General features: G+C 38.6%; 5 protein-coding genes across 12 annotated transcripts in view; 2 read left to right on the top strand and 3 right to left on the bottom strand.

Annotated features, from left to right (window-relative positions):
- Positions 1 to 3,901: 3,901 nt before the first annotated feature.
- On the bottom strand, positions 3,902 to 8,999 carry lin37 (lin-37 DREAM MuvB core complex component). 4 transcript variants are annotated; one of them, XM_085292437.1, is made up of 9 exons: positions 8,879 to 8,999; positions 8,165 to 8,240; positions 8,027 to 8,080; positions 7,853 to 7,882; positions 7,494 to 7,579; positions 7,204 to 7,364; positions 5,828 to 5,959; positions 5,623 to 5,693; positions 3,902 to 4,228 (listed from the first exon to the last, which is right to left on the bottom strand). In XM_085292437.1, the coding sequence occupies exons 1-9, from the start codon at positions 8,982 to 8,984 to the stop codon at positions 4,141 to 4,143; spliced, it is 804 nt and encodes a 267-aa protein (XP_085148563.1). In that variant the 5' UTR covers positions 8,985 to 8,999; the 3' UTR covers positions 3,902 to 4,140. The 4 variants fall into 4 exon arrangements, with proteins under 4 accessions (XP_085148563.1, XP_085148564.1, XP_085148565.1 ...); XM_085292438.1 differs by having other exon boundaries at positions 8,027 to 8,077; XM_085292439.1 differs by lacking the exon at positions 8,879 to 8,999 and adding an exon at positions 8,469 to 8,609.
- proser3 (proline and serine rich 3) lies at positions 8,878 to 13,743 on the top strand. 2 transcript variants are annotated; one of them, XM_085292436.1, is made up of 14 exons: positions 8,878 to 9,076; positions 9,404 to 9,420; positions 9,497 to 9,605; positions 9,744 to 10,015; positions 10,178 to 10,326; positions 10,422 to 10,525; positions 11,022 to 11,107; positions 11,177 to 11,310; positions 11,408 to 11,637; positions 11,714 to 12,216; positions 12,317 to 12,461; positions 12,870 to 13,041; positions 13,301 to 13,382; positions 13,578 to 13,743. In XM_085292436.1, the coding sequence occupies exons 1-14, from the start codon at positions 8,957 to 8,959 to the stop codon at positions 13,627 to 13,629; spliced, it is 2,175 nt and encodes a 724-aa protein (XP_085148562.1). In that variant the 5' UTR covers positions 8,878 to 8,956; the 3' UTR covers positions 13,630 to 13,743. The 2 variants fall into 2 exon arrangements, with proteins under 2 accessions (XP_085148562.1, XP_085148561.1); XM_085292435.1 differs by lacking the exon at positions 8,878 to 9,076 and having other exon boundaries at positions 9,085 to 9,420.
- A 64-nt stretch (positions 13,744 to 13,807) lies between these two features.
- hspb6 (heat shock protein family B (small) member 6) lies at positions 13,808 to 16,874 on the bottom strand. Of its 2 annotated transcripts, none has more exons than XM_085292441.1 (4): positions 15,479 to 16,874; positions 15,225 to 15,382; positions 14,329 to 14,451; positions 13,808 to 14,250 (listed from the first exon to the last, which is right to left on the bottom strand). In XM_085292441.1, the coding sequence occupies exons 1-4, from the start codon at positions 15,627 to 15,629 to the stop codon at positions 14,092 to 14,094; spliced, it is 591 nt and encodes a 196-aa protein (XP_085148567.1). In that variant the 5' UTR covers positions 15,630 to 16,874; the 3' UTR covers positions 13,808 to 14,091. The 2 variants fall into 2 exon arrangements, with proteins under 2 accessions (XP_085148567.1, XP_085148568.1); XM_085292442.1 differs by having other exon boundaries at positions 13,808 to 14,247.
- A 144-nt stretch (positions 16,875 to 17,018) lies between these two features.
- On the bottom strand, positions 17,019 to 19,222 carry psenen (presenilin enhancer, gamma-secretase subunit). 2 transcript variants are annotated; one of them, XM_085292444.1, is made up of 5 exons: positions 19,085 to 19,222; positions 18,619 to 18,696; positions 18,308 to 18,412; positions 17,451 to 17,596; positions 17,019 to 17,371 (listed from the first exon to the last, which is right to left on the bottom strand). In XM_085292444.1, the coding sequence occupies exons 2-4, from the start codon at positions 18,677 to 18,679 to the stop codon at positions 17,457 to 17,459; spliced, it is 306 nt and encodes a 101-aa protein (XP_085148570.1). In that variant the 5' UTR covers positions 18,680 to 18,696; positions 19,085 to 19,222; the 3' UTR covers positions 17,019 to 17,371; positions 17,451 to 17,456. The 2 variants fall into 2 exon arrangements, with proteins under 2 accessions (XP_085148570.1, XP_085148569.1); XM_085292443.1 differs by having other exon boundaries at positions 17,019 to 17,596.
- A 1,993-nt stretch (positions 19,223 to 21,215) lies between these two features.
- Positions 21,216 to 26,831, top strand: part of kmt2bb (lysine (K)-specific methyltransferase 2Bb) — a 28,739-nt gene continuing 23,123 nt past the window's right edge. Inside the window, exons 1-3 of one of the 2 annotated variants that reach the window (XM_085292431.1) lie at positions 21,216 to 21,582; positions 22,967 to 23,045; positions 23,207 to 26,782. In XM_085292431.1, the coding sequence (XP_085148557.1) occupies positions 21,277 to 21,582; positions 22,967 to 23,045; positions 23,207 to 26,782 (3,961 nt within the window). In that variant the 5' untranslated portion in view covers positions 21,216 to 21,276. Of the gene's footprint in view, positions 21,607 to 22,966; positions 23,046 to 23,206; positions 26,783 to 26,831 lie in introns of both variants that reach the window. The other variant, XM_085292430.1, reaches the window with a different exon arrangement.

Here is a 26,831-nt window from a genome sequence, read left to right as displayed (position 1 = left end):
CAATACCAACTAGATTTTTAAATAATATAATATAATATGAGTAACAGATTAATTTATATAATTAATTAATATAAAATGAGCAACAGTAGGGTGGGCGTAGAAAACTATTTCTGTATCAGTAATATGTTTTCTTTTTGTCTGCTTTCAGAACTGCACGTGCTTATTTGCAGCTACCAGGTTGTTAAAGTTATCCATCAAGTCTAACAGTCTGCAGTCTATTATGAACTAACCTCAGCTAAAGCCAACTAATAATGTTAGCTCAGTGCCGAGTAGCCTTCAGTAATAGTAATAAATCACACAGCAATACTACATCGAAGATACTGAGGTGGCTCATAACCAGGTGGCTACCACAACTAAAACAAGGTAGTTGCAGTAAACTAATGTTGTTTTTGTTTTTTTAAAGAACTTGCTTCCAGATGTGTCTTTAAGTTGGAGTCTTTTGACCCTGAGAGCAGCTTGGTTGCTGGCAAACACAGTTTGCATTGAACAGTCAGATTTCGCCCATCCCTTTCTTCCTTAAATGTGACATTGTGTCGGAATTTCCAAGTAGAGAATGCATTCCTGCCCGTGCACTGCTGGCTTTGTTGTGCTGGCTCCGGGTCAATTGTGTTACGGACTCCGGCAACATTAACAGGACGCTTACATTAGAGCATCTTATTGCGTGTTTGTTTGGGTTTCTAACAAAGCGTGGAATTACCAAAATTAAAGAGGGGATAGGCTAACATATGAAACAAGAAAAGACCGCTGTGTAATCAATTTATTTCAACAAAGTAACTGTATTCTAATTATAATCTTATAATCTTTTTAAACGGTAACTGTAGCAGAATACAGTTACTCATATTTTTTTATTTAAATATGTAACATTGGTACATGTATTCTGTTACTTCCCAACACTTTCCATTAAACTGTAATAATAGATTTATTAACACTTATTGCACTTTTTTAACACTGTAAATAAAAAGATACTCGTCAGTTTCATTACCACTCTAAGACTAAAAGATAAAAAACATTGAAATGTTTTTGCTAAAAAAAAGAGTTTTAAAGAGCATTTGCCTAACAAGAGAATCAATACTGAACTGTAACACACAGAGGCAGGGTACACCGTTGGTATATGGCCAGTCTTTCACAGGGCTAACACAAACCATTTGCACTCACATTCACACCTATGGGCAATTTAGAGCCACCAATTAACATAACCCTACTAATTGCATGTATTTTTACTGTGGGATGAACTTCATCGCTCTCTTGATTGCTTCCTTTAGCATGGGATACACTGGACCATCCTTTAAGAAAGGAGAAGAATGTGTACAATATAATCCACAAGATAAACTAAGCTTGACAAATGTGTGCAGTGATGTGTGTGTAACTTTTGAAGACTCCCAAGCACATGATCCAGTCCACACACAAATATAAATAAATATATAATCCGTGTAGAACACCTGGTAGAACAGAACTTAGCGTGGAAGAAGTAGTTGATAAAGATGGAAAAAAAAATTTAAAGTGAAAAGGTATCAGTAAAAATGCAAACAAGAAAACAAAATTAAAAGTAGATGAAGAAAAATGTGTCCGATTATGCGAAGTTAGCTGTTCGGGATGCACCAACAACAGTAGTACTAGAAGCCCTCACTGTCTTTTCATCAATCTAATTGAAATTGGAAAATTTTCATTTTAATCTATCAGAATCAGAGTACTTTATTAATCCCAGAGGAATCACTGGTCACAGTTGCTCCAAGTCAGTAAGAACAGTAACTAAAGTAAATTAAATAACACACTATATTACAAAGTTACAAAATACAATCATGATGGGCTGCCTAGACCAAAAATGCCCCAGCCCCGAATAGACCAATGTGCACATTCTAACTACTGTATTTCACAATGCTGCCACCTTGTGACCAAAGTCACAAGTGATCTCAAGAACCGACAATGCACAGAGCCTTTAACATCCCGAGAGGAATCTCAATCCAAACCTTGCACCTTGCCACTGGGGAGCTTCTCAGCAACCTCGGCCCTCTTCATAGAGGATATCTTGATTGGGAATTGGAGTTCCTTAAAGTTATCTTTCCACAGTCTTTGTCAGCAACTGTCCTTACTGACCATACATGACCTGAATAAAGCCCTTTTTTTTCTTGTGGTATTAACCCAACAGTTTGTCAGAATCTCCTTGAGAGGTAAGCTGAAAGTCCTCCTGACCTACTCACACAAGTTTTTACTTCTGTTAATTCAGAAACCACAGCCCTTTTGGCCCTTCACTACCCATCTGCTGCTTCAGAAGATCCAAGGGTCAACCAGGCCTAGAAATCCTCCTTTACCCTGACCAGTGTAAACCACTAGTACCTAGCAGTACATCTCATCCTTAGGTTGCCACCACAACAGGCACCAATAACTTTATAAATACAACCTCTGCTTGCTGGCTCTGCAATAGAGGTCTTAAACATGGAGTGAAAAACCCTATGGACTGGGGCATCTGCCAGACACTCCTAAATTTTCCCATTTAGGTTTTCCAGGTCTGCCCAGACAGCCTTCACCATCATGTAATCCAGTTCACCATTGCTAGTCACATTACCCAAGTATCCACAAGACAAGGCCTCAGATGACAGAACTATAAAGTCAATCATTGACCTTTGGCCTAAAGGGGCACTGACACCAAGCACACTTATAAGCAACCTTGTGCTTGAACCTGGTTAACTGGTTAACCTGCTTAACACATAATAATAAAGCACCACACTGATTCAGAACAAACACGCTATTCTTCCCATTCACCCCTCTCAGGTGTCCCTGTAATTGTGCTTGTGAGTGCCAAAGTCTTGCAAAAGAACTGTAGCTGGCAAGATATTCTGAACTAAGATATTCTGAACTATAGATGTGATATTATTTGTCCTTAAAAGTAAAAATAAAAAATAATGAATTGGCAGGTGTAAATAGGCTATTTGCAGAAGATGAACAGTCATGTCTTTAAAAAACTGGTGGAAAACATCGAGCAGGACACAGGACACCTGACACAGGACCTGAGAGATGTATTGGACCCTTCAGTTGATCCATCTACTGTTCACTGAAACTTCATCAGAAATGGTCTCAGTGTAGGGGTAGCTGTCAGAAGCCGTCCTTAAGGAAGGGAAGTAGGGATAAAAGGCAGAGGTATGCCAAATTAGACAAGAACTAGACTGAAAAGCAACAACAGTGACAACAGGTCTTACGAAGTAAAGAATCCAAATTTGAACATTTTATGTTCAAATGGTCGTCAATATTCATGGACGGGGGCCTAGAGTCTCACAACAGTGTTTCTAGCCACTCAACATAGAAAACACAGTGGAGGCCCCGCCATGGCTTGGTGCTGCATTACCACCAGTAGCCGTGACGATCTTGTCAAAACTGAAACATGAACGCAGAAATGTGCTATGAAATTTTGATCCGCCTTGCAATATCACCTGGAAAGCATGCAATTCTCATAGCGTTATTTTTCAGCATGATAAAAGTATCAGTAAAAGCATACCTGGATAGAAAAAAAACTGTTGGCATTGGAACTGGCCTCACCAGAACTCAGATCTCAGCAATATTGAAGCAATGTGGGATCATCTTGACAGTGAACAGATGAAAAAGACAACTAACATCCCAAGTAGAGATTTGAATGTTCTTCAAATGACAAGAAAGCTTGCCTAAGAGAGTCCGAAATATAAAGTTTATGAAAAGTGGCTCAAGAATTTTGCACACTTGTGTATTTTACTCTATACAAAATGACATGCAAATTTTAAGACATAAGCAGGTTTTGGTACTTCATCAATGACTATTATAAGTGTGACGTGAATACAAATGAAAGAATGAGTCATGATATATACCTCATTACCTGCAGGATGCGCGTTAACACATGCCAAGATTAAAGAAGTAAAACTAAAAGTGGAAGAGATTTATATTAAAGCACTTTAATACACATTTCATTAATCTTGAGATTTTACAAGTCATTGTGTCTGGAAAGTACTACTGATGAAACAGTTAGATGTATACACTAGATTTTTACAAATTAATAAAAAAAAAAATGTACACGCTTTTCTATGAGTCAGACTGTGTAGAAACAGGTGTATTCAAGCACTGACTGCTTCTTTCCAACAAAGTCCTCTCTGTACTGGAGAGCTACAGAGTAGCCAGTCAGTGATCATAGAGCTCCTTCATTTCCTTAAGGACCTTTATGCTCTCACTGTATCTTAATTGATTCTTGTTGGAGCACTCCTTCCATCTATGGAAAAAAAGAAAAGAAAAAAGAAATAGTTCAATTGTGCACCTTTTACCTTTTCCTTGAAATAAACTGAAATTATATTATTTTCCTTCTTAAAAGATTCATAAAAACTTTCATACATGATGCTTGCTACATAACAAAATCTGATTTTGAACATTTCTAACTGAAAATTCATACATACACAGTTTTCATCCAGCAATAACAATATTAGAAGGAGGAGGAATGGTAGTTCAGAGGTGGGCTAAATGTTCAATTTTTATGAGCCAGCCTTTTGAAGTAATTTTAATACAACTGCTCAACTGTGATCGCTCCTTTTGTCCAGCTGTTTCCAAATGAAACAGGCACATACTAAATTTTACTGTTTAGTCTCCCTTCTTAATTCAATAAAGTTATTAAACAGCAGGTGGCACTCATGGAGGATCAAACTTTGCAAAGCTATATTTTGGGTCCCATGACAAAGACTACTTCATACCCACAAGACAACAGCTCGTCAATCACCAAAGACACTGAACAGAGTAAACACTGGCAGATGAACTTTAAGTCTGAGCATTATTGAAGGTCATATTTTTACATTTCAATATCCATGGCTCAGTCTATTGTAAAACCTGTGCCCTTGTTTTATCTTTTCTTTCTTTCTTTTGACTTTCTAGAGTCACTGAACATGCTGACTGGCTGGCTTTGCACAAGCTGTGAAATCAAACTGTGAAAGGTGCAATGACTAACTTCACAAATCCACCTGTTTGAGCCCAAATATGATCAGATAACATATAGGTGTCTTTCAGGAATACTTCAAATCCTTTATATTAAAAAAATGCATAGAATAACTACACTGTCTGTTATTGACAAATGTTGTTTTTGTGAGGCAGTTTTACTTCACAGGCACATTGGTTGTACCACAGTACCACACACAGCTCTATGCTGAGCTGACACCTTGACATAACAAGGAAAAAATAGTTTTTTGTTTAAAAAAAAAATGCTATTTATGTTTATGTTTAGACGATTAAATATTAATTTATTATTTTAAACATGTATTACATAATCTATTAATCTTATAATTTGGATTTCCACAGTTAGTCAAAACAGCTCAGAGCCTCATTTATTCATTTCTTTGTTAGCTCTATTCAGCCTGTTGCTGTCCTCTTGTGGTAAATCACACTGTAAAAACTTTTCATTATCCATTAAAAGATTTGACGTTTGCCTTCACTCATTTGTACCTGGTCATTAGTGTTACACCCCTTTCTCCCTAAAGAGTTGGTGAAATTAATAACATCTGAATAAGTACGTCCAGAGGTGAAGCCTTGAACAAAGTTAGTTGTTTACAGTGTGTGACTAAATCATTTCAAACCAAGAACATATTATTTTTTGTCATAAATGACTTTTCAAGAAAAACATACTTTTGCCTTATCTTTTTCCAACGTTCCATGTGGTCACATATGAGAGAACCTGACACAGCAACATCTGTCAACTGTGAAAAGAGAGGTAGTTAAAATTCATGGTTTTGTCTTACTACCTGAAGACCTTCATGTATGAACAGATCTGTAAAATTAAACAAATCACAATGCAATAATAACTTTGGTGAAAGGCATATTATACAAGAACCTTGGTAACAGTTGGTTTTTCAGTAGGCGGGATCCTGAGATTGATGGGTTCACCAGAGGAGTTGACTGGACAGGCGGTCGGAGGAGGAAGTCGGTACACATTCTGACCTTTACCGTTGATTGTGTCTGTAACCTAGGGCAAAAAAAAAAAAGATTACTGCTAAACCCTTATTTCCAATAACAATACTTATTGATGCCATAACATGCCATTTTGTTTTTGGGGAGGCATTGACTAAAACAAAAGTACGAGTACACAATCAGATTCAATCAGGTTTCAAATACATTTTATGCACCATTTCGTCTCACAAACAACCTCACTCAAAAATATTGTCACTGTAGGGATCATCCATTAAAAACAGTTTCATTATGTCTTATTCAGATAACGTTGATTAAAACATGTGTAACAAGTCAGTTACATTTGCACTAGGGAAAACAAAAGGAGACAATAGTTTGGCACACAGCGTACTGCAGTTACTTTGAAAACAATTAATTTAATTACATTAGACCTTGTGAAATATTAATAATAATCAAATTATGAGACTGCAAAAGAGATAAGACCCTTTAATAGTAGATGTGGCATGACCTGTGCTAACCGCTAACTAGAGCGAAGGACCCCAAATTTGTGTTGCACTGGTTACTGCGCCCTGATTGTGTGTCATCTTTTGTGGCCGCTCTACATACACTAGATGCGTCTGCTCCTTTTCATTTCAAAACATGTATGTCTCTGACTTGTCTCTGACATATCGTCAGAACAAGCTTTGTAACTCTCCTACTAGTGAAGAGTGTGTCGTTTCCTCAACACTGCTTTCCTCTTAGGCTCCCAGAGTCGTTGAAATTAATTACTTACTCAAAGGCTCTATAGATCACTATATATGCACATAAACCTGTGCCAAAAAATTCACAGAACTCAGATACGCACAGAATGTTTCCCTTCATTATTTGGTTAAACTTAGAGCAGCTGTAGCCATCGTTTCTATTGGTCACGTGAAGGTAAGTCACAACACGCAGTGGTCAAAGTCCAACTTGTTTGAACTTTGATCGCTGCATGCATGAGTACCCCTCGCTGGCACGCTTGGGCTGTGCTTTGCTCAGAGCTTTGGTTGGCACAGCGGTACAACGTTAATGTGTGGCGCAAGCAATAGAAATGAATGGGGTTAAGAGCGCAGAGCTGCGCGTGCCACATCCTATGAGAAAGGGCCCTTACACTCTACCCTGCAAAGTTCCACATTAGCAAAATTTAAAAGACCTCATTTTAAGTTACCATAGATGTAAGAGATAAGTTTAAATTTAAATCAATGTGCCCCTGTGTTTTTTTGTGCATTTGTTGGTTGCACATTTGAATAAAACCTCCAGCATCTTGTCCATTTATGACCCCACCTCTTCCTCTACCATGCCCTGTGGGGAGCTGGGGGAAGCAGCTGGTTCTCGAACAGAAGGATTATTCCTCATCCATGCACGGCAGATAGGATACAGTGGGGTGGCGGTGTTGAACTGAGCCAGATCTACACTGCGGTCAAACAACTTAATAACGTAAGCATCTAGTAAAGGCAGAACAAGAGAGAAATTAATTAAAGGTAAGAAAATGGTCACAAGTGCAACAGACAAGATGGTTACACAGTAACCAAGGTACATCAAAGAAAAATTCCAATCATTTTTCATTCATTTACTTTGCTTATGCTGATTGCTTTCTGGAATGCTCTCATCCATCTCTTTTCGCTTCTTTCTCCGGTGCTGTGGAAATCGAGCCGACGGTCTGCAAAAGAAATGTTTTTTTAAGAAATATATTTTTGGAGCTTAAAAGAGATTCAAAGTAATTTCTCATACAATTTACGTAAAATTATATTTTCATTTCCAGACAGACAGATAAAAAAAAAGTCTAAATATACCCTGTTTTGAATGCCCTGGTATTTCTTTGTGAAGCACTTTGTGATCTTTGTTTTGGAAGGTGCTATATAAATAAAATTTTACTTACTAAATAGAAAAAAGTTACTGACAAGTCGAGTTTAATTAAAACATAAACACTTGCCTTTTTCCAGCCGATGTTGGCGATAAATCCCTAGAGACAACAGGTGGAATATGCATAAATTGCAATTAAAAAATAAATGTTTAAATAAAATCATTGAATCAGCACACCCAATTGTAAAATATTATATTAGCAGATCATTAAAAACTAAATAAAACCAAAATCACTGGTCCATACTTGTTCAAAGAGTCTGCTGACAATTTTCCTGGGTCACCTTCATTTTGTTCTCTGCTGAAAACATCTTTATATTAGTTTTGTTATTAAGAATAAATCGATTCTGTAATAATTATATGCTAAACAATTAATTTTGCTAACCTTTCATTTTCACTCTTCTCTACCAGTCCCTTTAAGACCGCTTCTAATTTGCTGCGTGCACCAGCCCCGTCTAAGTCTGCAAAAGTAATAATGAAATAATTAATGACAACAACAATACTCACTTTAGGTGACACTCGCCACCTGTATTACTTAGCTTTTAAGAATCCTGTATAATCCTGTATAATCCGAACCACTCAAGCTTACAAGCGAATGTACTCCAAAACAATCACAAGAATTTATACCACACAAAAATTTGGAAAATCTGAAACGGAAAAGGAAAGGAAATATTGACAGCTGCTGGTACCTGGCCTTTCCGTCTTGATCTTGACGTGTTGCATTGTGTCCGCCTTTCTATAAACACCCCGTGGGAACTGACGGACTTTTAAAACCACACTTTTGCTGTTTCGATTATTTAGATTTACAATAAATTATGTTTGATTCCTTGCTAACGGCGCCGTTAGCCAAGCTAGCTGTGTAGTACCGTTTACAAACAGTTAGCTGCATTAGCCGTAACCACTGGTTAACAGTTAAGCTATATAACGTTATTTACGTTTAGCTATTAAAACCATTAAGCAAATAACGGTTATCCCTATCGACTTCCATATAGTTAATAGAAAGATACAGCACAATTGTCGTTTATGATTTACACCAAGGTTTGTGGAGTAATGGCCAAACTACTGTTGCTAACTTAGCTTATTTTTGACAAACGCATACCCTTACTAGACTTTCCTCTTCCGCGCGCTGCCAATTTCCTATTAGCTGATTGGTGCCTGTGCAAACCGGGCCGCCTATATGATTGGTCAAATGTTATATCAATCATTTTTAATTCGTTCCCTATTGGCTGTATGTCGTGTAGTAAATAACGTTCGGGATACACAACAAAAGCTCTCTTCCACTTTCATCGAGAATGTGGTGGGTTTGTAAAATAAACGCGAAGTTACTATGTTTTTAGTCAGAACGTGAAATTTGAATGATAAATAGATGTTCATAGAGCCTAACGGAGAAGCGTAATTTATATTCTTAAAGGGAATTTCTGGCATTTGAAGTAACTTTGTGTGTAGACAAGTAAACTCGGAAGAGTTCAGTAATGGGGGCATCGTCTTTTTGTTAGCTAAGTAACCCACTCAGATTAACACCTCAGTCCAGATATGATTTGGGGTGCCCGAGGTAAACCAAGCCCACGTTGAAACTGTGTGTGCTTTCTTGTGGTCGTTGATGTCTCATCGGTCACCTCCAAAGGTTGCTATGAATTCCAGGTGAGGATCTAATGACACATTTTGTAGCACCCTAAACAGAAGAAGTTATAGTTGGTAATATGTGTTCTTCTTACAGTGGACCTGTGCTCACAAAGCAGAATCCCTTCCCACCAGCACCGAAAGTGAGGACGGCACACTACCACCCATCCAGCAACCAACCCCTTTCAAAGAAAGAGAAAAAAACTGTATGTTTTATTTTCAAAAACAGTTAATATACTGCAAGAAAAACAGATTCTCATTGTGATATCTATCTATCTATCTATCTATCTATCTATCTATCTATCTATCTATCTATCTATCTATCCTTTTTGTTCTTCTTGCAGACACTAAGTCCTGTACGTTTAAACCAGCAATCCAGAACAAAGTTACATAATCTAAACCAAGAGAGCCAGCAGCTGTCTAAGAAGCATGACCGTTTTTCCTCCATTGATGGACAACCTGTTCTTAAAGAGTCCCAGGCCTCCACTGTCTTTGAATTCTCTCCTGATAGAAATACTGCCTTATCTGACATGGACGAACCCAAAAAATCTGGAAAAAGGGGGAATTCCAGTGTTTCCCAAGTTCAAGGATGCCAGGAGGATTCTTTGCTGGCAAAGTATGTTTTAATGCCTTCTGTAATTTTCTTAAACAGAACTAAAAAATAGTTTCACAGTGACAATTTTTCATGATTAGATGACAATGTCATAGTGACCCAGATTATTTTTATTTCATTTTGCATGTGACTTCTTTTAACTAAATCTGACCTTTGCTTTGTCAGATATGTAGAGCGTTTTCGCCATGGTCAGCCACAGAGTCGAGAGGAGCGCCATCAGGTGGCCTCTGCCAGTGGAGAAGAGCAGGCACCTTTTTGGTGGATGTCACATTCATCTCTCAGCAGTTCAACACCAACTAAAACAACAGACAAAGGTGCACTATATTTACAGTCATTGGTGTATTTTATTCCCCGTTACCAGCTGCTTAATTCTATCGAATCCTTCTGTGTACTGTATTTCTCTGAAAAGATGTTATCCAACTTCTGAAAGAGGACCAGGATGCTGCTCTTTATGATCCATCTGCACGGCGTGACCATAACAGATCCCCTTCTCCCTACAGAGGATCCAATAGTGTGAGTTGTATTTATAAGCTAAGAAGAAATAAGCCATAATGTATCAATTTTTGTAGCAAATCTGCTTCTGTTTCTTGGAAGAAAAAAAAACAGATCCATAAGATGGGGGGAAAGGCACCACCAATTATTCAGTTTTTATTGTTTGTGTATGCTGTCACAGTGGATTATAGGGTTTACATTGTCCCTTGATTTACACCACACATGTCCAAAGTGCCTGGGATTCTGATTGTCTGCAGAAGCAACACTTTATTTCGACTAAGTTTGCATATAAACATTTCCATTTCAGCACCACACTCCATTTGGAAGTCTATGTGTTTATTAAATGCCTGGGAAGTCGCCGTTTATGCAACCAGATTTTACACGTTGTTCAGCCTGCTAAGAACAAATGCATTACCCTTTTAATTAAAATCCTGCAAACGTGTTTATTTATTTGGGAGGATTTATTTACACGGTATTGCAAGTCTTTATATGAAAAAACATGTTTTTTGTTTCCCAGCTTTTGTCCGACACATCACAGGGTGAATTTGATGACAGGGAGATCCTGCACCTTCAAGAAAAGGCCAGCAGACTTCTTCTGAGGGGGTATAAAAACTGTTGAGCAATATTAAAGATAAATGGCTTCAGTTGTAGTAACTTTTTTTTTTCTAACAGTGAATGTTCTGTGAGTGATGGATCTGTCCCTGTCAGCTCAGAGGGGCTGGGATGCTCAGATTTCTCCTCTCCCATCAGTATAGATGAGCCAGTGAAGCAACCTTTGATTCCCAGTTTATTCAAAAATACTACTGGTAGGGGAAGAGTGTGGACTAGAATACCTTTTGTTATTTATAGACAGATTCTATTTTGCGTGCTGCTGTGTTTTAAACTGTGTGTTAACATTTACAGCAAAGGCCAGCTCAGACTCAGCTCATGGTGTGTCCTTCCAAAAATCTGTCATGCCTTCTTTGGTGCCTCCTACCCGTCCAGAGGAAGACATATTGTTCCAGTGGCGTTTAAGGAGGAAAATGGAACAAGCCAGAGAGAGGCCCCTGTCTGTGCAAGCCTCCAGTCCTCATGCATTTGGTTGGCAGTCCATGAGGTTAAGCTATCCCTCCATCAGTGAACAAGCTTACAAGGTTGGAATCAAACTGTTTGTTACATTATCCATATTCTTTGCACAAATTTACAGAATAACATTAATTTGCTCTTCAGGAACAGCAGGGTACCCAACCCCCTCAATTCTCACAAAGAGATACTCATTCACACATCACTGATGCCCAGCCAGAAACCACTGAGGCCCAGAGGTTCTGTCCCCCAGCTCCAGGCCCTTCGCTATTCCCCACCATCAATGTTTCTGGTTCAGTCCCTCAGCTGCAGAGCATTGCCCATGTTCCTTCCCACATGCATTTTCTCTGTGACGTCTTGCCATGTCCCATCCAGTCATCTCATGCCAAAGTGCACCAGAGCATTTCACAAAGGTTAGACGAGTCACAAACCAAAGTTCTTCACAAAAAGACCCAAGTCCCCGAAAGCCTTGGAGAATTAACTCTTTGTGAACGCGTGTCACTCACTCTACCTGCGCCATCTGAGAGAGAGTGGCCTGATCACCAAAAAATGTCTGAGAAGAACAAGAAAAAGAAAATGGGGATGAAGCAATCAGAGGTAAATGGGAAGGAGGAAGCAGCACTCGCTAGACAGCAAAAGAAATCAGCAAGGTGAATTATTGAAATATGGGCACTGTTTAAAAGTCTTAGTGATAAAAAAATATGTGTTTGATACCGTTAACATTTTGTGGGATTTATTCTTCACAAACAGGAATTCATTACATCAAAAGCTTCCCAAAAAGGTCACGTCATGTAAAGAGCAGCAGCAACCAGAGAGAAGACAGGAGCTTCCCAGTGAAAGCTGTGCTGGTGATCATGAACCACCAGCATCTCCTATCCGCAATGCATTAGGACAGGTAAACATGCAAATGTTCAGTGTTATTTCTTTATTTGAAGCCACAGAGGCTGTGTGCATATTTGGTCTTTTCTGGTTTTTCTCTTCTCCCACATTTGTGACATCTCTGCAGTATATTTGATAAAGTGAAAGAAAGCTGTCTGTTTGTTCTCAGACTTTGGCAATTTATGATTGTTTACAAATCTTAATTAATCATTTGTAAAGGCCACTGACAGATCTGGTCTTTAGAAGACTGTATATGAAGTATTTAAATAAAATACACACAAGTTTTTATTGAATATAATTACAGGTCTACCTTCACTATGCATGTCCGCACATCTTTTTTAGATGCCACACTAGTCATAAGGTTCAATGTGATCAAGGTAATTAATATGCATTAACTGGGGTGTTTTTCATTTGACCTTAACAGGTAGTTTCAGAGGTACTGTTTCCTACGGTGGATTCCTCTTCTCCAAAAAAGATTCCTGTTTCATCTGATTCTCCTTCCTGCACCGTCTCTGCACCTTCACCACCGCCAATTCCTCCAAGCAATGCCCTGAACTCTATGGAGGTCATTTCACAGCTGCTGCAAGAGGCCGAAGGTAAGCTTATGGTGGCAAAAGGCACCAATCTTTAGCCCGTAAACAGCTGCGGTGATTACATAAATAGATGCTTTTTCCCATATTTTAACTTTTTAGTTCAAAAACCCTACAACAGTTTTTTTTGTTGGTGTTGTTTTTTTTTTGTGTGTGTTATGGGAATTAACATAGAAAAAAACCTGTTATCTCATTCCTTTTTTAAGGATAAGCTTATAATATTGTAGTATCTGTCCTCTCACTCAGATTAAACTTTTTGTTTTAGATTCAGATGAAAAAGAGTTTGGAGATGATCCTCTGTTACAAGTTCTTCGCAAACAGAGAAAATGGGTGAAGGAGCAGATCAGGTAAAACTGAATTAGATTATCACCATTACTGTAATGATTAGAATCCTTTCCTGTTTATATTTCTAGCATTAATTTTTTCTTATAATCTATTGGAATCAATTGACAGTCATGTAAATAGAGTCGATTGCCAGAAAAAGAATGATTTTTTTTTTTATGTTGTTGTTGTTGTTGTTTTGTTTGTTTGTTTTTTGTTAGTGAGGTGGACTCCATCTTAAATGAATTTGTGGAAGAGCAACAAGTTACTTGAAGAACATCAAGAGACAGTTTGTGTAGTCACATTTATTTATTTTTTATTTTATAAAGAAATAAAGTTAATTTATATTTTTGAGGACATTTTTCTACAATAAAGGTTGGAGATGTGTCTCGGTGGATTATTATTCACAACACTGTGCATGTACAAAAGTTGCACACAAAAAGCAGGAGTTGGAAATGCTAACAGAGAATATTTACAAAGTAGAGTGGTTACTTGAAACATTATGTAACATTGAGTATTAGCAGAGCAGTATATACAAACCTTGGAGTGCAGGGAACATTAGAACTGTGCCAGGAACAGAGCAGATGTGTGCTTTGGCACATACCAAGTTCTGCTGCGAGTGCAGGAGCTTGAAGTTATTGCCATTTTTGTCAGTGTGACCATAAAGGCTTCCGCTGATTTATTTTTGTGTACGGTAAGGATGGCAGAGGTTTTAGTGTCGTCTGTTAATGCAATTTAAGTAAGAGGTGTGTAGCTCTGAGTGTGCAGCATAGGTGCAGATATGATAAGGATCCCATCTGGAGAGACCGCTGACTCCAAAGCCATGGTGTCCACTCCCTTTGGAATGCGGTAGCGACGGTTAAACTGCCGTGTTGTAAATCCAGGACCGTCCTTCTAACACAAAAGAGATGAGAAGTGAGATGTGTAGCACAAAAATGGAGAAAAAATATCCATGTACCTCAGCATACCAACCTTTCTCTCTTCATGCTTTCCTTGCACTTCTACAAAGTCTCCTATGACTTTGACGATCAGGTCCTCTGGGTTGAAATGTTTCACATCAACTTGAACTGTAAATCCGCTGTCATCACAGGTTACCTAACAACAGGAGTCAACACTTCTGCATGATTAAACAAGACATAAAGTTCCTTACAGCAGCCTGCACTCAGTAGATATCCTTAACCATATTTCAGTGTGGGGAAACTGAAAACAGCTTTTCAATAAGACGTGGATCTGACTGAAAGCTCAGAAAAATGTAAAGGACTCCTTTTTTTCCCTTTTACTTTAAGCCAGGGGTTGTCAAACATGTCCAGGGGCCAGAATTGGCCTGACAAAGACTCCAGTCTGATCCACTGAACTTCTTTTGAAAATGTGGAGGGGACACTTTTTTTGTGTACTTTTACCTGTATTTTTGGTGGTTTAACAGCTTTTACTCCTGATAAATACCTCCCCCGTGGCCATTATTTCTCCACTAAAGTATTAAAAATAGATAAATCTATGAATAAGGAAAAAGTGTTACTATTACAGGACAGTCTGTGCAATGAGCAACCAGGACTCTTTCTGTAATTTTACACATTAAATTTTTACAATTTAAGAGCCTTGATGACAGATGTCTTACATTTACTACAGCAGGATTTCTTTATCAGATGTATTGTTTAAATTCTTTTTTTTTCTTATACTAAGATAAATCAGGGATATCTGCTGGTTAAACCTCTTTACATTGACAGAAAGGGGAGTTTCAAAGGTTTTACACCACAGCCTGACCTTAAGTGGGTATGTGGTTCACAGTGTAAAATGAGTTAAAATGAGAACCATGGACAATTTATACTAACATATGTTAGTATAAAATGTAAATAAATTAAGTGACCTACCTCTGCAGAGCTGGCATTATCAGTCTCTGGAATGATTAATTTTGGGGACCAATTATATTGTCCATAAGTCCCGTTGAGCCGTGGAATAAGAGGTGGTAAAACCTTCTCCCAGGGGATACCACCAGCTGGCATAGTGGGTGGCAGGATGAAGTCCATTTCTAGTAGGCACAAAGTTTGAAAAATCAAGAGCTGACTAAACAGCAGTTAAGCCTACAGCACCCGAGGCTACAAGACATAAAGCACTGAGCAGTTACCTTTGCTTAAATTCTCTGGAGTGGAAAGAAGAGCTCTAGTTACAGCGCTTGTGTTCTCTGTGCTTCTCTCCTCTCTCGGCTCCTGGATGAGACTGACTTGTTGCGTGCCGCGTGTTTTATAGTGGAGTTGCATAATAAGTTGGGAATTCATCCTGGGACACCTTGCTTCTGTTATGTTCTGGACTGCGTACCCTTGGGTGTTCCGGCATGGTCACAGATAAACGTGTAGGCCTATTATTTTGAGAGTGACACAGCTGTTGCAGGCTTATTGTTAATTAACGTTGTTATTGGCCATTATCAAAGTTACAGCATGCAGCCTTTTTACACGGTCAGTGGCACCAATGCGGACTATTCATGTGTAATTATCAAAGCTGTTAAGAGCTGTATGCCTAAGGTTGGTTGTCAAGGAAGGTTTGTCCAAAAATAAATTCAAAAGACGACGTTAACCCTTGTTGGTTGACACCAGACGGACAGTGACAGCAGGGGCGTGCTAAACACATGCTACAGCACGTGTACTACCAGTAAACCACTGTCCTTCCCCATAGTTATGAGGTTTTTTAGACCTTTAGCAATATAATGTAGACATCATAAAATACATTTAGATTGCATATTACTCGAGTTTTGGCTTATTTTTATTGACTGCCAGTAAAATTTTAGATTTCACTTTAAAATTTTCGTTTTAACTTAACTTTTAGCTCTACATAGTCAGTTCCCCGGTATATCTCTGACCTGTTGAAAGCTCGTTCTTCTTCCCAAACACTTAGGTCTTCAGGTCAGAGGTTGCTGTAGGTCACATGTACTAGTTTCAAAATTCGTGGTGATCGGGCTTTGCAGGCAGTGGCACAGAGGTTGTGGGATTCTCTTCCACCATCTGTACAGACTCCACTGACTCTTTTAAAAAGCAGCTGAAGACGTTTCTATACAGACAATCTTTTAATGAACTTGTTGCTTTATGTTTTTATTTTATTGTTTTATATTATTATTTTATTTTTATTTCTGGTTTTTTAATGTGAAACAATTTTTACCTGTGAAAAGTGCTGAATAAATACATTTTACCTACTTACTAGTTCTTTTCAACCACTTCAGTCCTAATACATCAGATTTAATGAGTCAGTTTTATAAATGGACTGCCTGCTTTACTTAGTCTACCCTCTGTGTTAATGCTTTTTGTTTTTAGTTCAGTGAAGCCAACTGTCATATATGGTTGCCGCGTTTCCCCCTGTTAGCAGTGTCATTTAAGCTTGGACTGTGACTAAAATTGGCTCTCAATGTTATGACTCATAAAGGATGACAGGGAAGTGGAGACATTTGGAGGGCTTAACTTATTGGATTTCACAACAGGCGCCAGTGGTCGTCTGGGCTTTGGGAGATTTGGCATATGTGACAATGAGAGGTATATACATTCTATAAGGAGACAAAACAGTTCACTGATCACATATGACAAAAAAACTAAACAACTATACAGGTTTGTGCATTCAGTGGTATAACAATATTCTAACAACTTCCAAATTCAACTGAGTAAGATTGTAACTTGGCAGCATTGTGGATACTTTTTATTTATTCACACAGAAGTAAAAATAGTGCACAATCATACCATACCACAATAAACAGTTCAAAGACAAAAAAAACAAAAACATTAGTGAGTTGTTCATTATCTTATCATTACAAAATTTCCATGATCAGAAACATTGCCTATTTCAAAAGATGAATTACCCTTCTCTAAAGCCAAATAACTTACTCAAATGTCTTGGTGAGCACAGAAATGGTTTTGGGTCCTACATTGTTTATCTCTTGAAGATAGGTAACATTTACTCTTCCATTTAGTTGGATTTAGTTGACCAAAAACCAGGAAAACAACTGCCAAAAATCATTCACTGTTGTTCAGGGAGAAAATTTTTTTGGCCCATTACAGTGGATCATTAGTTTTACTGAGAAGACTAATCAGTTGAAATGAGGGGGGGGGGGGGGGGAAACAACCTCAAGGGATACCTAGGGGAATGGTAAAGGAGAGGTAATCTCCCACCTCCCCCCACTCTGCTCTGAAGTGCTGGTATATGGTGATCCACGTGGTGAGCACTGCTACCCATAACAGTAACCCTAGTGCCGAACGCTTCACATCTAGACAGACAGACAGAAAAACAAGCAATAAAATTAGTTACTGTCCAACAGTGGTCAAAACAACACAGTACAGTATCAAGTTGGCTGCTTAAAGCATTGCTTTAAAAACAAACAATACGTACATGGTTATAGGGCAGTGTTTTGTTTTGTTTTTAAAAGTGGGTAAAACCTTTCTCAAGTTCTTATCAGAAAATTAGAATTTAAGCCCAAATTATTCTATACAAGGCCACATTATCATAAGAATTATATTTGTATAAATATAGCAAAAGTACTTACTATATTATTAAAAACTAATTTATTTTTAAAATCCTTTTTTCCCCTTTTAGGTAAGAGATCATGTATATTGATGAATACAACTTCTGTAAAAAAACAAAAAAAAAACAACCAGATCTAAAAAGTTACTTGGTCAACTTTTCCTACAAAAACAAACTATTTCATTTTCTCAAGCTTATGAAAAGTGCAGTATTACCCAAAACTCTTTAAATAGGATGAAGACACACTTGGTAATGTGCAAGCATGTAAAATGAACATGGAATTCACACTGACAACCTTTGTCAATATCATATGTCATGACTGAATGTTTATTGAGGAAACAAATTGAATCCTACAAGAGTGACATCCAAAGAACAGCTACTGACAAAAAACTACAAGACTGAATACAGAGTGCAAAACTGAATACTAAATACATTTTTAAAAGGTTCTGAAACTCACATGCTTTTATCTGTAGCTGTTCAGTGTAGGCTGGCTTTAAGAAGGCCTCCCGAAAAAACCAAACAACATTGACAAGCCACAGGAAGGGGAGAAACGCAAAGCCACCTGGAGAAATAAATAAAAATATTTGACAGAACTAATCATTTACTAACCACTGAAATATTTTTAGGCGCATTAGTTCAAAATTTCGCCTTAACTTAAAAAAAAAAAAAGACTCACAGCCAGTGTAACTAACCTAGAATATACAAAACAGGAATAGGAAGTACAACTGTATAAAAAAGGAACATGAGGATTAATATTAATACTCTCACCTAGATAATATTTTCGGCAAAGGCTGAGCTTCTCCTCATTGGGCAGTCGCTCCAGGTTCATAGTGATATTGTACGTTCCTGCACACAGAAAGAAAACAAAACAGATTACAGTGCTGGACTAGCTCTGTCCAGCATCCAAAAAGAATATATATATATATATTTTTTTTTTTTTTACAAATAAAGGAATGCTTGTTATACAGACATTTAAAACACGCTCTTCCGCTGATTCTGAGACGATAATAAATCCGCTTTTTACTGCTTGACCGCTGAGCTAGTTCCTCAGATGACTGAAAAATTCACCTCATGCTAAAGTTAGCAATCATTAGCTTAGCAACGTAACAAAAAGGCGTTACAAAATCGCTTGCTGTAAGTTTCCAGACTAACTCTCCAGATTGGGTAAATGTCGTTATAGAGTGTATCCAAAATTATGACTATCGTACATTAAGGTAATAATGTAATATCTTACCTTATCGTTTCACAGCCAAAAGTTAAAGAAAAACAAAACAATCAACACTTCCTCCTCCTTCTTCACAAGCGCTAGCTTCTTCTTCTTCGAAGGCTAACGCCAAGACTGAGGTGTTTCAGCGCCACCTACTAGGCTGTGCATCAGATTGCAGATTCTGCAATCACAGAATTTGAGACTGCTCCCATCCCACAAAGAACCTGTAGACGGTCACTGGTAGTTATTATTATTATTATTATTATTATTATTATTATTATTATTATTTCTCTACATTTTATTTACTAGTCCCGTGTCCCTTTAAAAAAAATCAACAACTCAGAGTACTGCAGTGCCACTATTAGTACCCCTTGCAGTAAACTGAGAAATGAACAGGTGCTCAATTCAGAGTATCTGTTCCAGTGTATCCTTTTCTTGACATTTTCCAATTTGCCCTGCATTATGTTTTCTTTATTCTGAGCACTGTTGGTGCTTTTGCTCCCATTTTAAAAAGTGCCACCTCTACACTGTCCTGTTGTGACTAGTTTAGCCCCAGTGTCTGCCATTTCAGAAAAATAACACTGACAATCCTTTTCTTCAAAATATAAGTATAAAATTGAAATAGAAAAAGAGAGAAAGTATAAGATATTAAGAAGAGAAAATAGATACTCAAATACAAATTTATCGTAGAAACAAAATTGGGCTGATGTCAAAATAAGTAAAAAATGATCAATTAATGCAATTCATTTTACAGCCTTCTTATCATTTGCAAGTTTTAACAACTTACTTAAGAGTTTAATTTCATTCAGCTCTCTGTTCAAAAATTCAAATTCAAATTTTATTTGTCACGTACACAGTCATACACAGTACAATATGTAGTGAAATGCTTGGACAACTGCTCGTGACCTAAAGAAAACAAAAAAGGAAAGGCTATGAATAAGATAGGAAATAAATATGAAAAATTAAAAAGGGTAAATTTAACTAGGAAGGAATAAAATATAAATTAAGGTTAAAAATGAAATAACTGTACAACACAAATTAGAATGAAGGGTAAATTTAACTGGGAAGAATAAGATAAAATATATAAATTAAGTTGAAAATAAAATAATTGTACAACAAAATACACAATATAGAACTATATAAGAATGTATGAAGAAATCTAAATATAAATAAATATATACACAATAACAGCAGCTGTACAAGTATTAACCGGAAATGAAGAATATAGTGACCAGTGTTGTGCAAAAACAAAGTCCAGAAAGTCCAGTGTGTGTGTAAGAACCATATGTGTGGGTCAGTACTGTGTGGTGGTGTGATTGTGATTGCACTGTTTGTGCATGGGTTGGATGTAAAATACCTACTTTTGGAAATAGTAATACAAAATAAAAAACAAAAAAATATAGCCCTGATAACGGAACTAACCAACTTTTACCCTTTTTTTAAAACGCTGATGTTACCTGAATATTTGCATAATATATATTATTATATTATTATATTATATTTCTTACCCTGATCAACCAGGTCCTCTTATATATGGCATGATCTGCAACTCCGTTAATTAATCCCTAATTAACAATAAATAAACTAAGTGAATGAAGGTTTAAACACCTTCATCGTTAGCCTTTCATTATCGCAATAAGGATTCATACTGCCACCTAGTGTTTGACTATGTGTATAGTCAAGAATGCTGGTAGATGTAACGCATTTAATTATCAAAACATTCATTCAGTTATGCAGCCTTAAAGCAGTTCTCCTTCAATTAAATTTCATTTCAGTGCTACCTCTGTCAATACTGTTAAATGGAGCGATTAAAAAAAGACGGTCACTGCTCTAATAAATGAACACGAAACTCACAATATTGTGCTAAGTTGCCATCTCTGCTTTGAAGATGATCTTGAACGCTGTTAGGTTCCATTTAATTATCCCAATTGTCTTCAAACGCAAAAAGACACAACATTTGACCATTTTTTGAGATTTAATTATTTTTTATGTTTTAATAGTATATACAGCTAAGCAACCTTTAAATTTTAAACCATAGCCAGTTGTGTCAAATAACAATTTGACGTACAACCGCACATGTACACGTCACTTTCCCCTCGCTAAGTGGGAAAATGAACTCAATTTCCCGTGCAGCACTGCGGCTCCCCCCTCCCATCTCGCGCCTTCCCTCTTGTCTCTCCTCGAGCTGCTAGCCGTCGGTGTGTGTTGTTGTTGAAGCAATGATGGCGGCAGCGGGATGCGGATCAGCAACCGCGGCTGCCGTAGGAGGCCAAGGTGGAACCGCTACGGCCAGAGGTCGTTTTCCCGGTCGGCCTTGGTCATCACGCAGTCGTTTGCGCTCTGAGAAGCGTTGGCAACTCGGGCGATCGGGCTTAGAAGCTGATGATGTGACTAACGGAGGGCCAAGGCCCGCAAACCTGGTTCTATCGTTAAACGAAGACCAGTCTCACTTGCGCTTGCTTGGAATACAGGAAAGCCACAAGATCCTTGGCCAGGCTGGATACAGCTCTAGTGGGAGTGAAGAGGTGAGGTCCCACACCCACCCAGGAGTTAGTATCTTTATTTCATCTTCTCACATTTTGTGTGATCGTTAATGCACCAGAAAGAGAGCAAGGCACAACAGTGTGACTGCTTAGTACCATGGAGAAATGTCAACATCCTTCAGGCTAGCGTTAACTTTAGCTTCAGCTTCAAGCTTGCTAAGCTAAAACTGTATGCTAAGTGTTAGCACAGTGGAGCTCTCCATTACATTTAATGAACAGTCGTAACACAAAATAAGCACTTCAGCAAAAGCAGCAAAGCTGTTCAAGTCACCGCAGCACTGTTGCTTAATTTGCTCCTAGAAATTTTAAACATTTAAAGGGTCATAGCATGCATAACTGCAAGAGTTTTAATTGTTAAAAAACACATTATGCGGGAACGCGAGTTTGTGATCAGGAGTCTCAGTTATTTCATGTATGGCCCACTCGTTATAGGGCCAGAGTAGCAGCTAGCTAGCTAATAGTGAACACAAAGAAGGGGAAGGATAGCGCCTTCGTATCCCGCACAGTGGCTAACTGCTAACACGCTGCATAGACTCGGGCAGAGTAGTTACTTTAAATAAAACCGCACATACGTCGGAGCTTATTTGTACCACATAGATAACTTTCACAAATTAGGTTGAATGCTTTATGGAGGGCTGGGTTTGCTAACCGCTAGCTAATGTCACCAAACACGTCAGGTTTAAATGGTGGTGCAGAAGTATGCCAAAGTCAAATGCAACCTTGTTGGAATCGAAAGCGTTCAAACTCACCTCATAAAGTTTAAGTAAAATGCCAGCTCGTAAGAGTGGCGCTGTTTTATGAGTTAAGATCCCAGTTGTGGGTATGGGGATGTACAGTACAAAGAGAATAGTAATTATAGCAAGATTTACCAGCAGTTTTTTTTTCGTAGCTGCTCATTTGACATTCATATTAAACCTGTTGTTAAATCGTGTTGCATTAGGTAGTAAACGGTCTATATTATGTAATAACATTATAGGAAGTTTTCCTACTCAGCCACATGTTTTTTTTTCTTTTTTGTTGTTGCTGTTACTAATGCACAACGTATTTATGATATCTGTATAACAACCCATGATGAATGACAGTAGTTGGTTTCAACCTTTACTTAGAAAGAGCAAAACAGTCATGTACTATTGATGAGTTTCATTTTAAAAAGTCAGACTTGTTTGCTATATTGTTAGAAAAGCCCTTGTTCAGATATGCTATGATCCACATAGCATGTGTTACGTGTTAAAAGCATGTGCATGCAAAGGATTTTTTTTTCTGCACTCGGACCTAAAACTTTAGTTATTGTTTATCCTGATGGTTTAACAGTTTCCAGCAAAGTGCAAAGTGGCTTCAAGTGTTAATTGCGGTTTTATTTTTCAAGGGGGATGATTTCAAAGGATTTGAAGCTGAGACAAAAGGTTCCAAGGGACCCATATTGTCTCAACAAAATTCTTCCAAAGGTAAAGACCAAGCTGTTATTTAATCTCATGAAATATTTGGTGTTATTTGTAAATAACCCACAAGTTAGGAAATGAATTAAGCACGAAATGCAATATAATATATTTTTTCTATATAGTTTTGTCAGATGATTTTGTGTTCATTTAATACCTTTGTTTTGCAGGTGATGCTGCCAACACAAAATCGAAACGTCAAAGTGAGAAGCTACCGCTTAAAACGCCAGCAGTGAAGGCAGCTGCACCACCTGACCCGATAAAAGATGTAAAGTCTTCGGAGCAAATGCACGACGTGTCCCTCGAAGCAAAACCAGCAAAAGATTGCAAGAAAGGTTCGAAAGGAAAAAGCACCCTGGATCGACAGCCCGCCAAGAGCAGAGCTTCATCAGCAGCACCGAGGATTACTATAAAGTTGGTGGCCAAAAAGAAAATCAAAACTGTAAAGGAGCCTCAGAAAAAATCTGCAAAGAAGTTGAAGATGAAAGGAGATCAGGATGAGCCTAAAACCAAGGACATTGAGGGTGACCAGATTTTAAGTGCTCATGTCAAATTAAAAGCTGAACCACAAGAGGATGAGCATGGCACAGAAGATAAAGGAGGGGGGACGGTACCTGTGAGAAGGCGTGGGAGATCTGCTTTAAAAACAACAGAGCCTGTATGCCAGACTAGCGCCAAAGTTGTGGTTAGTGACCAAAAATCAAAGGAGAAAGAATCTGTTGATCAACCTGATTCTGTAAAAGAGAGCGGGACTGTAGAGCCAAAATCACATGCAAAGAAATTAAAGCATAAGGAAACTGCTGCTGGCCAGGGTCCTGAAGTTAATCAACTAGTGACTCGTAGGAGCAATAGAGTCACAAACCCACTCTCTAAAAGAGCCACGGTGAGTGCACCTGCAGCGGAAAGTTTGAGTACAAGTGATGCTGTTGTAGCAGCGTCCAAGTCAGAAGCTTCGCGGACAGCAGAGGCCAAACCATTAGCGGGAAGTAACAGACGAAGGCAAAGCAGGAGGCTGAATAAAAACGATACAGTGCCAGAAAACCAAGGTCTGTCATTGTCAGAGACTGATAACTCAGCTGTGCAACCCAGTGACAGTTTGCCTTTGAAAAATGAGGACACGAGGGTCCCAAGCTTAAAGTTAATAAAGATCAGAAACCCTAAATACAATGCGCAGTCCGCGGGGAAGAATACGTCTCGAAAGAAAAAACGAAGAAAATTTATCTGGACTTTGACGTTAGTAAAGGGAGGAAGTCAGACGCCATGCGCTGAAAACACTTTCACAGTAACACCTAATGCTGTAAGTGAGGTTGATCAGCCCGCTCTTTGTGATACCAGTGTCAGTGAAAATTTAAAGGGAATTGATGATGAATCCAAACTTGATGACACAGTTCCACAGGAGAGTGAAAACACTGAGAAAAATGAGAGTAATCAGAAAGATTCCCAAAACAACGCCGAGGAGCCGTTGGAGGAAAAGACCTCTTTACAAGTTGAAGTTGCAGTGGAACACACGGCTGAAGCATCTCCACAAGAAATCACTAAAACGGACTGTGGGAAAGTTGTCCCCCCTCTTCAAATTAAAAAGGTCTCCTCTCCTGGCAAACATAAAAGTTCAAAGCCTTCTTTTTTAATTCAGCAGGTCAGCCCTGTGGCTGAAAAGATGTTGGAAAGAGAGGAGAAAGAGGATGTTTTAATAGATCAGAATGAAACTAATGAGGATAAATCAGCATGTCTGGATGTTGATGTCACACCAACAAGAAGGCTTAGGAGGAGAACATCAAGCCTTGATTCGTCACCAACAAAGTCTGTCAGTCAGAAGCCGGTGAACACTCCAAAACGAAAGCTTAGAGCAAGTGTACAGGATGAAGATGCCCCACAGGTTCATGTTGAAGATTCTTCTCAGGTTTCAACTGAAGATTCCAGTTCACAAGTTCTTCCCGAAAACCCTTGTCTTGATTTGACTGAGGAGCCATCGCAAACGACCTTTGTAAACTCCTCTGAAATTGTTGACAAGGATACCTCAAATATTGCTGAAGACCCCTCACAGTTGCCAGGTGACGCTTCCCCACCAAAGGTGGAGAATGAGGTAGAACCACAGATTAATGAGGCCGAACCACAGTTTAGTGAGGCCAAACCATTGCCTGTGCCTTCCAAGCCTAGAAGATGTAGGAATAACAAACTAGGGAAAAAGAAGTCCCTTCCCAGGAAGAAGGCTGTCGTTTCCACTGAAACTGCTGTCAACACAGAGCCTGTTACAGTTGACACTACTAACACGGAGCCTGTTCAAGAGGAAGACACTCAGCCTTTAGTAACAGAGGTAAGCCAGCCGGAAACAAAAGATTGCCCTCCGCCAGAGACCAAACAGGACCCTGTGTCAGTGGAGGAAGAGCAGATACAGCCATCAGTAAAGGAAGAAATGGACATTCAGTCAATTGAAAGTCAGCAATCTTTGTCACTGGAATGTCAAACGAGTGATCTAAATGCATCAATGGCATCTCAGAAAAAAGGAAAAAAGAAACGTAAAAACTTGATTGGTCAGCGCCAGAAACACAGACACAGGAGCAAAGATGGAAAATTTGCCCCACTCAAATTACCTGAAAGTGAACAAACTGAAGAGGGAGATGGTGACAGTTCTACCCCACTGGCAGCTAACGCACCATCCCCAAGCTTCAAACTTATTGGGGTACATAAAAAGTACAAAAAGAAGCAGTCAAGTCTTCAGTTTATTGGCTCTAAGAGACCAAAACCTAAAGTCATTTCCAAGCTGATAGATACAGGACTTGACAAAGATAGTTTGAAGCAGGAGGAAACAGACACATTAGTTGATGGGGGGCAGGCAGATGTTGCAGAGGCTCAACGCAGTAAGTCAAAGTTCATAAAAAACATTAAGCACTTCATAATGCCTGTGGTAAGTGCCAGATCCTCTCGGGTGATCAAGACCCCGCAGAGGTTTATGGATGATGCAGGAATGTCTGTACTGCCTCGGAGAAACTCCCCAAAAAAGGGTTTACAACTGGGCTTGCAAATACGTCCAGGAAAGAGGCGAGATGATGGGGCAGACAGAGCAATATCTCCAATCCTGCCTATTGACGAGGAGGACATATTGAGTGAAGCTCAACTGGATGTCGATCTGTTTTCAGCTCAGGACCTCGATGAAAGTATTGATCTCGCCGATAGCCTGTTTTCTGAGAGAAAAAGTGTCAAAAATGATAAGAACAGGTCTCTTCTAAAGAACTCAAGTTTTAAGTGTCATCTTCCAGAAAAGGCAGGCAAGGAAGTGAATACACTGGACAAAACTCCAGAAAACAAAGGCGAGGATCTGTTTTCACTGACACCAGTTGATAAGCCTACAGAACTATCTACTGACCTCCTTGATGTTCAGAAAAAGAAAAGCTGCCCTAAGTTCACTAAGCAAACGACTCACCTCAAGATATATCAGAGGCTGAAGAAGCCACAACTGGGACTTAAAAGCAAAAACCCAACAGAGCCCGATGGTGCGAGCAAACCACTCCAGCCTCCTGTTGATTTAGCAGAAGGACTTGATGATGAAGCCATGAGCATTAGTCTTAGGCAACGGGATACAAGCTTAGAGAAAGACAAGTCCAAGCTTAAGATCGAAGACCTAGATACGCCTGGAGTAGTGAGAAAAGTTTCTGTCTGTGTTAGGACTACTAACCCAAAGTCACTCACATTGCAACATGGCCAAGTGGAAGATATAGCTGCAAAAGACACTGCCCAGCCTCACTCAGGTAACACCATACTAATGTTAAGCAACTTTCGATTCATCACTTACACAAT

The sequence above is a fragment of the Mchenga conophoros genome, linkage group LG11, assembly GCF_057382185.1.
Source record: "Mchenga conophoros isolate Kocher_MC1m ecotype Shallow Benthic linkage group LG11, M_conophoros_male_GT1.1, whole genome shotgun sequence".
NCBI lineage: Eukaryota > Metazoa > Chordata > Actinopteri > Cichliformes > Cichlidae > Mchenga > Mchenga conophoros.
Note: the sequence above shows the minus strand (reverse complement) of the source record. Positions and strands in the feature narration are given on the sequence as shown.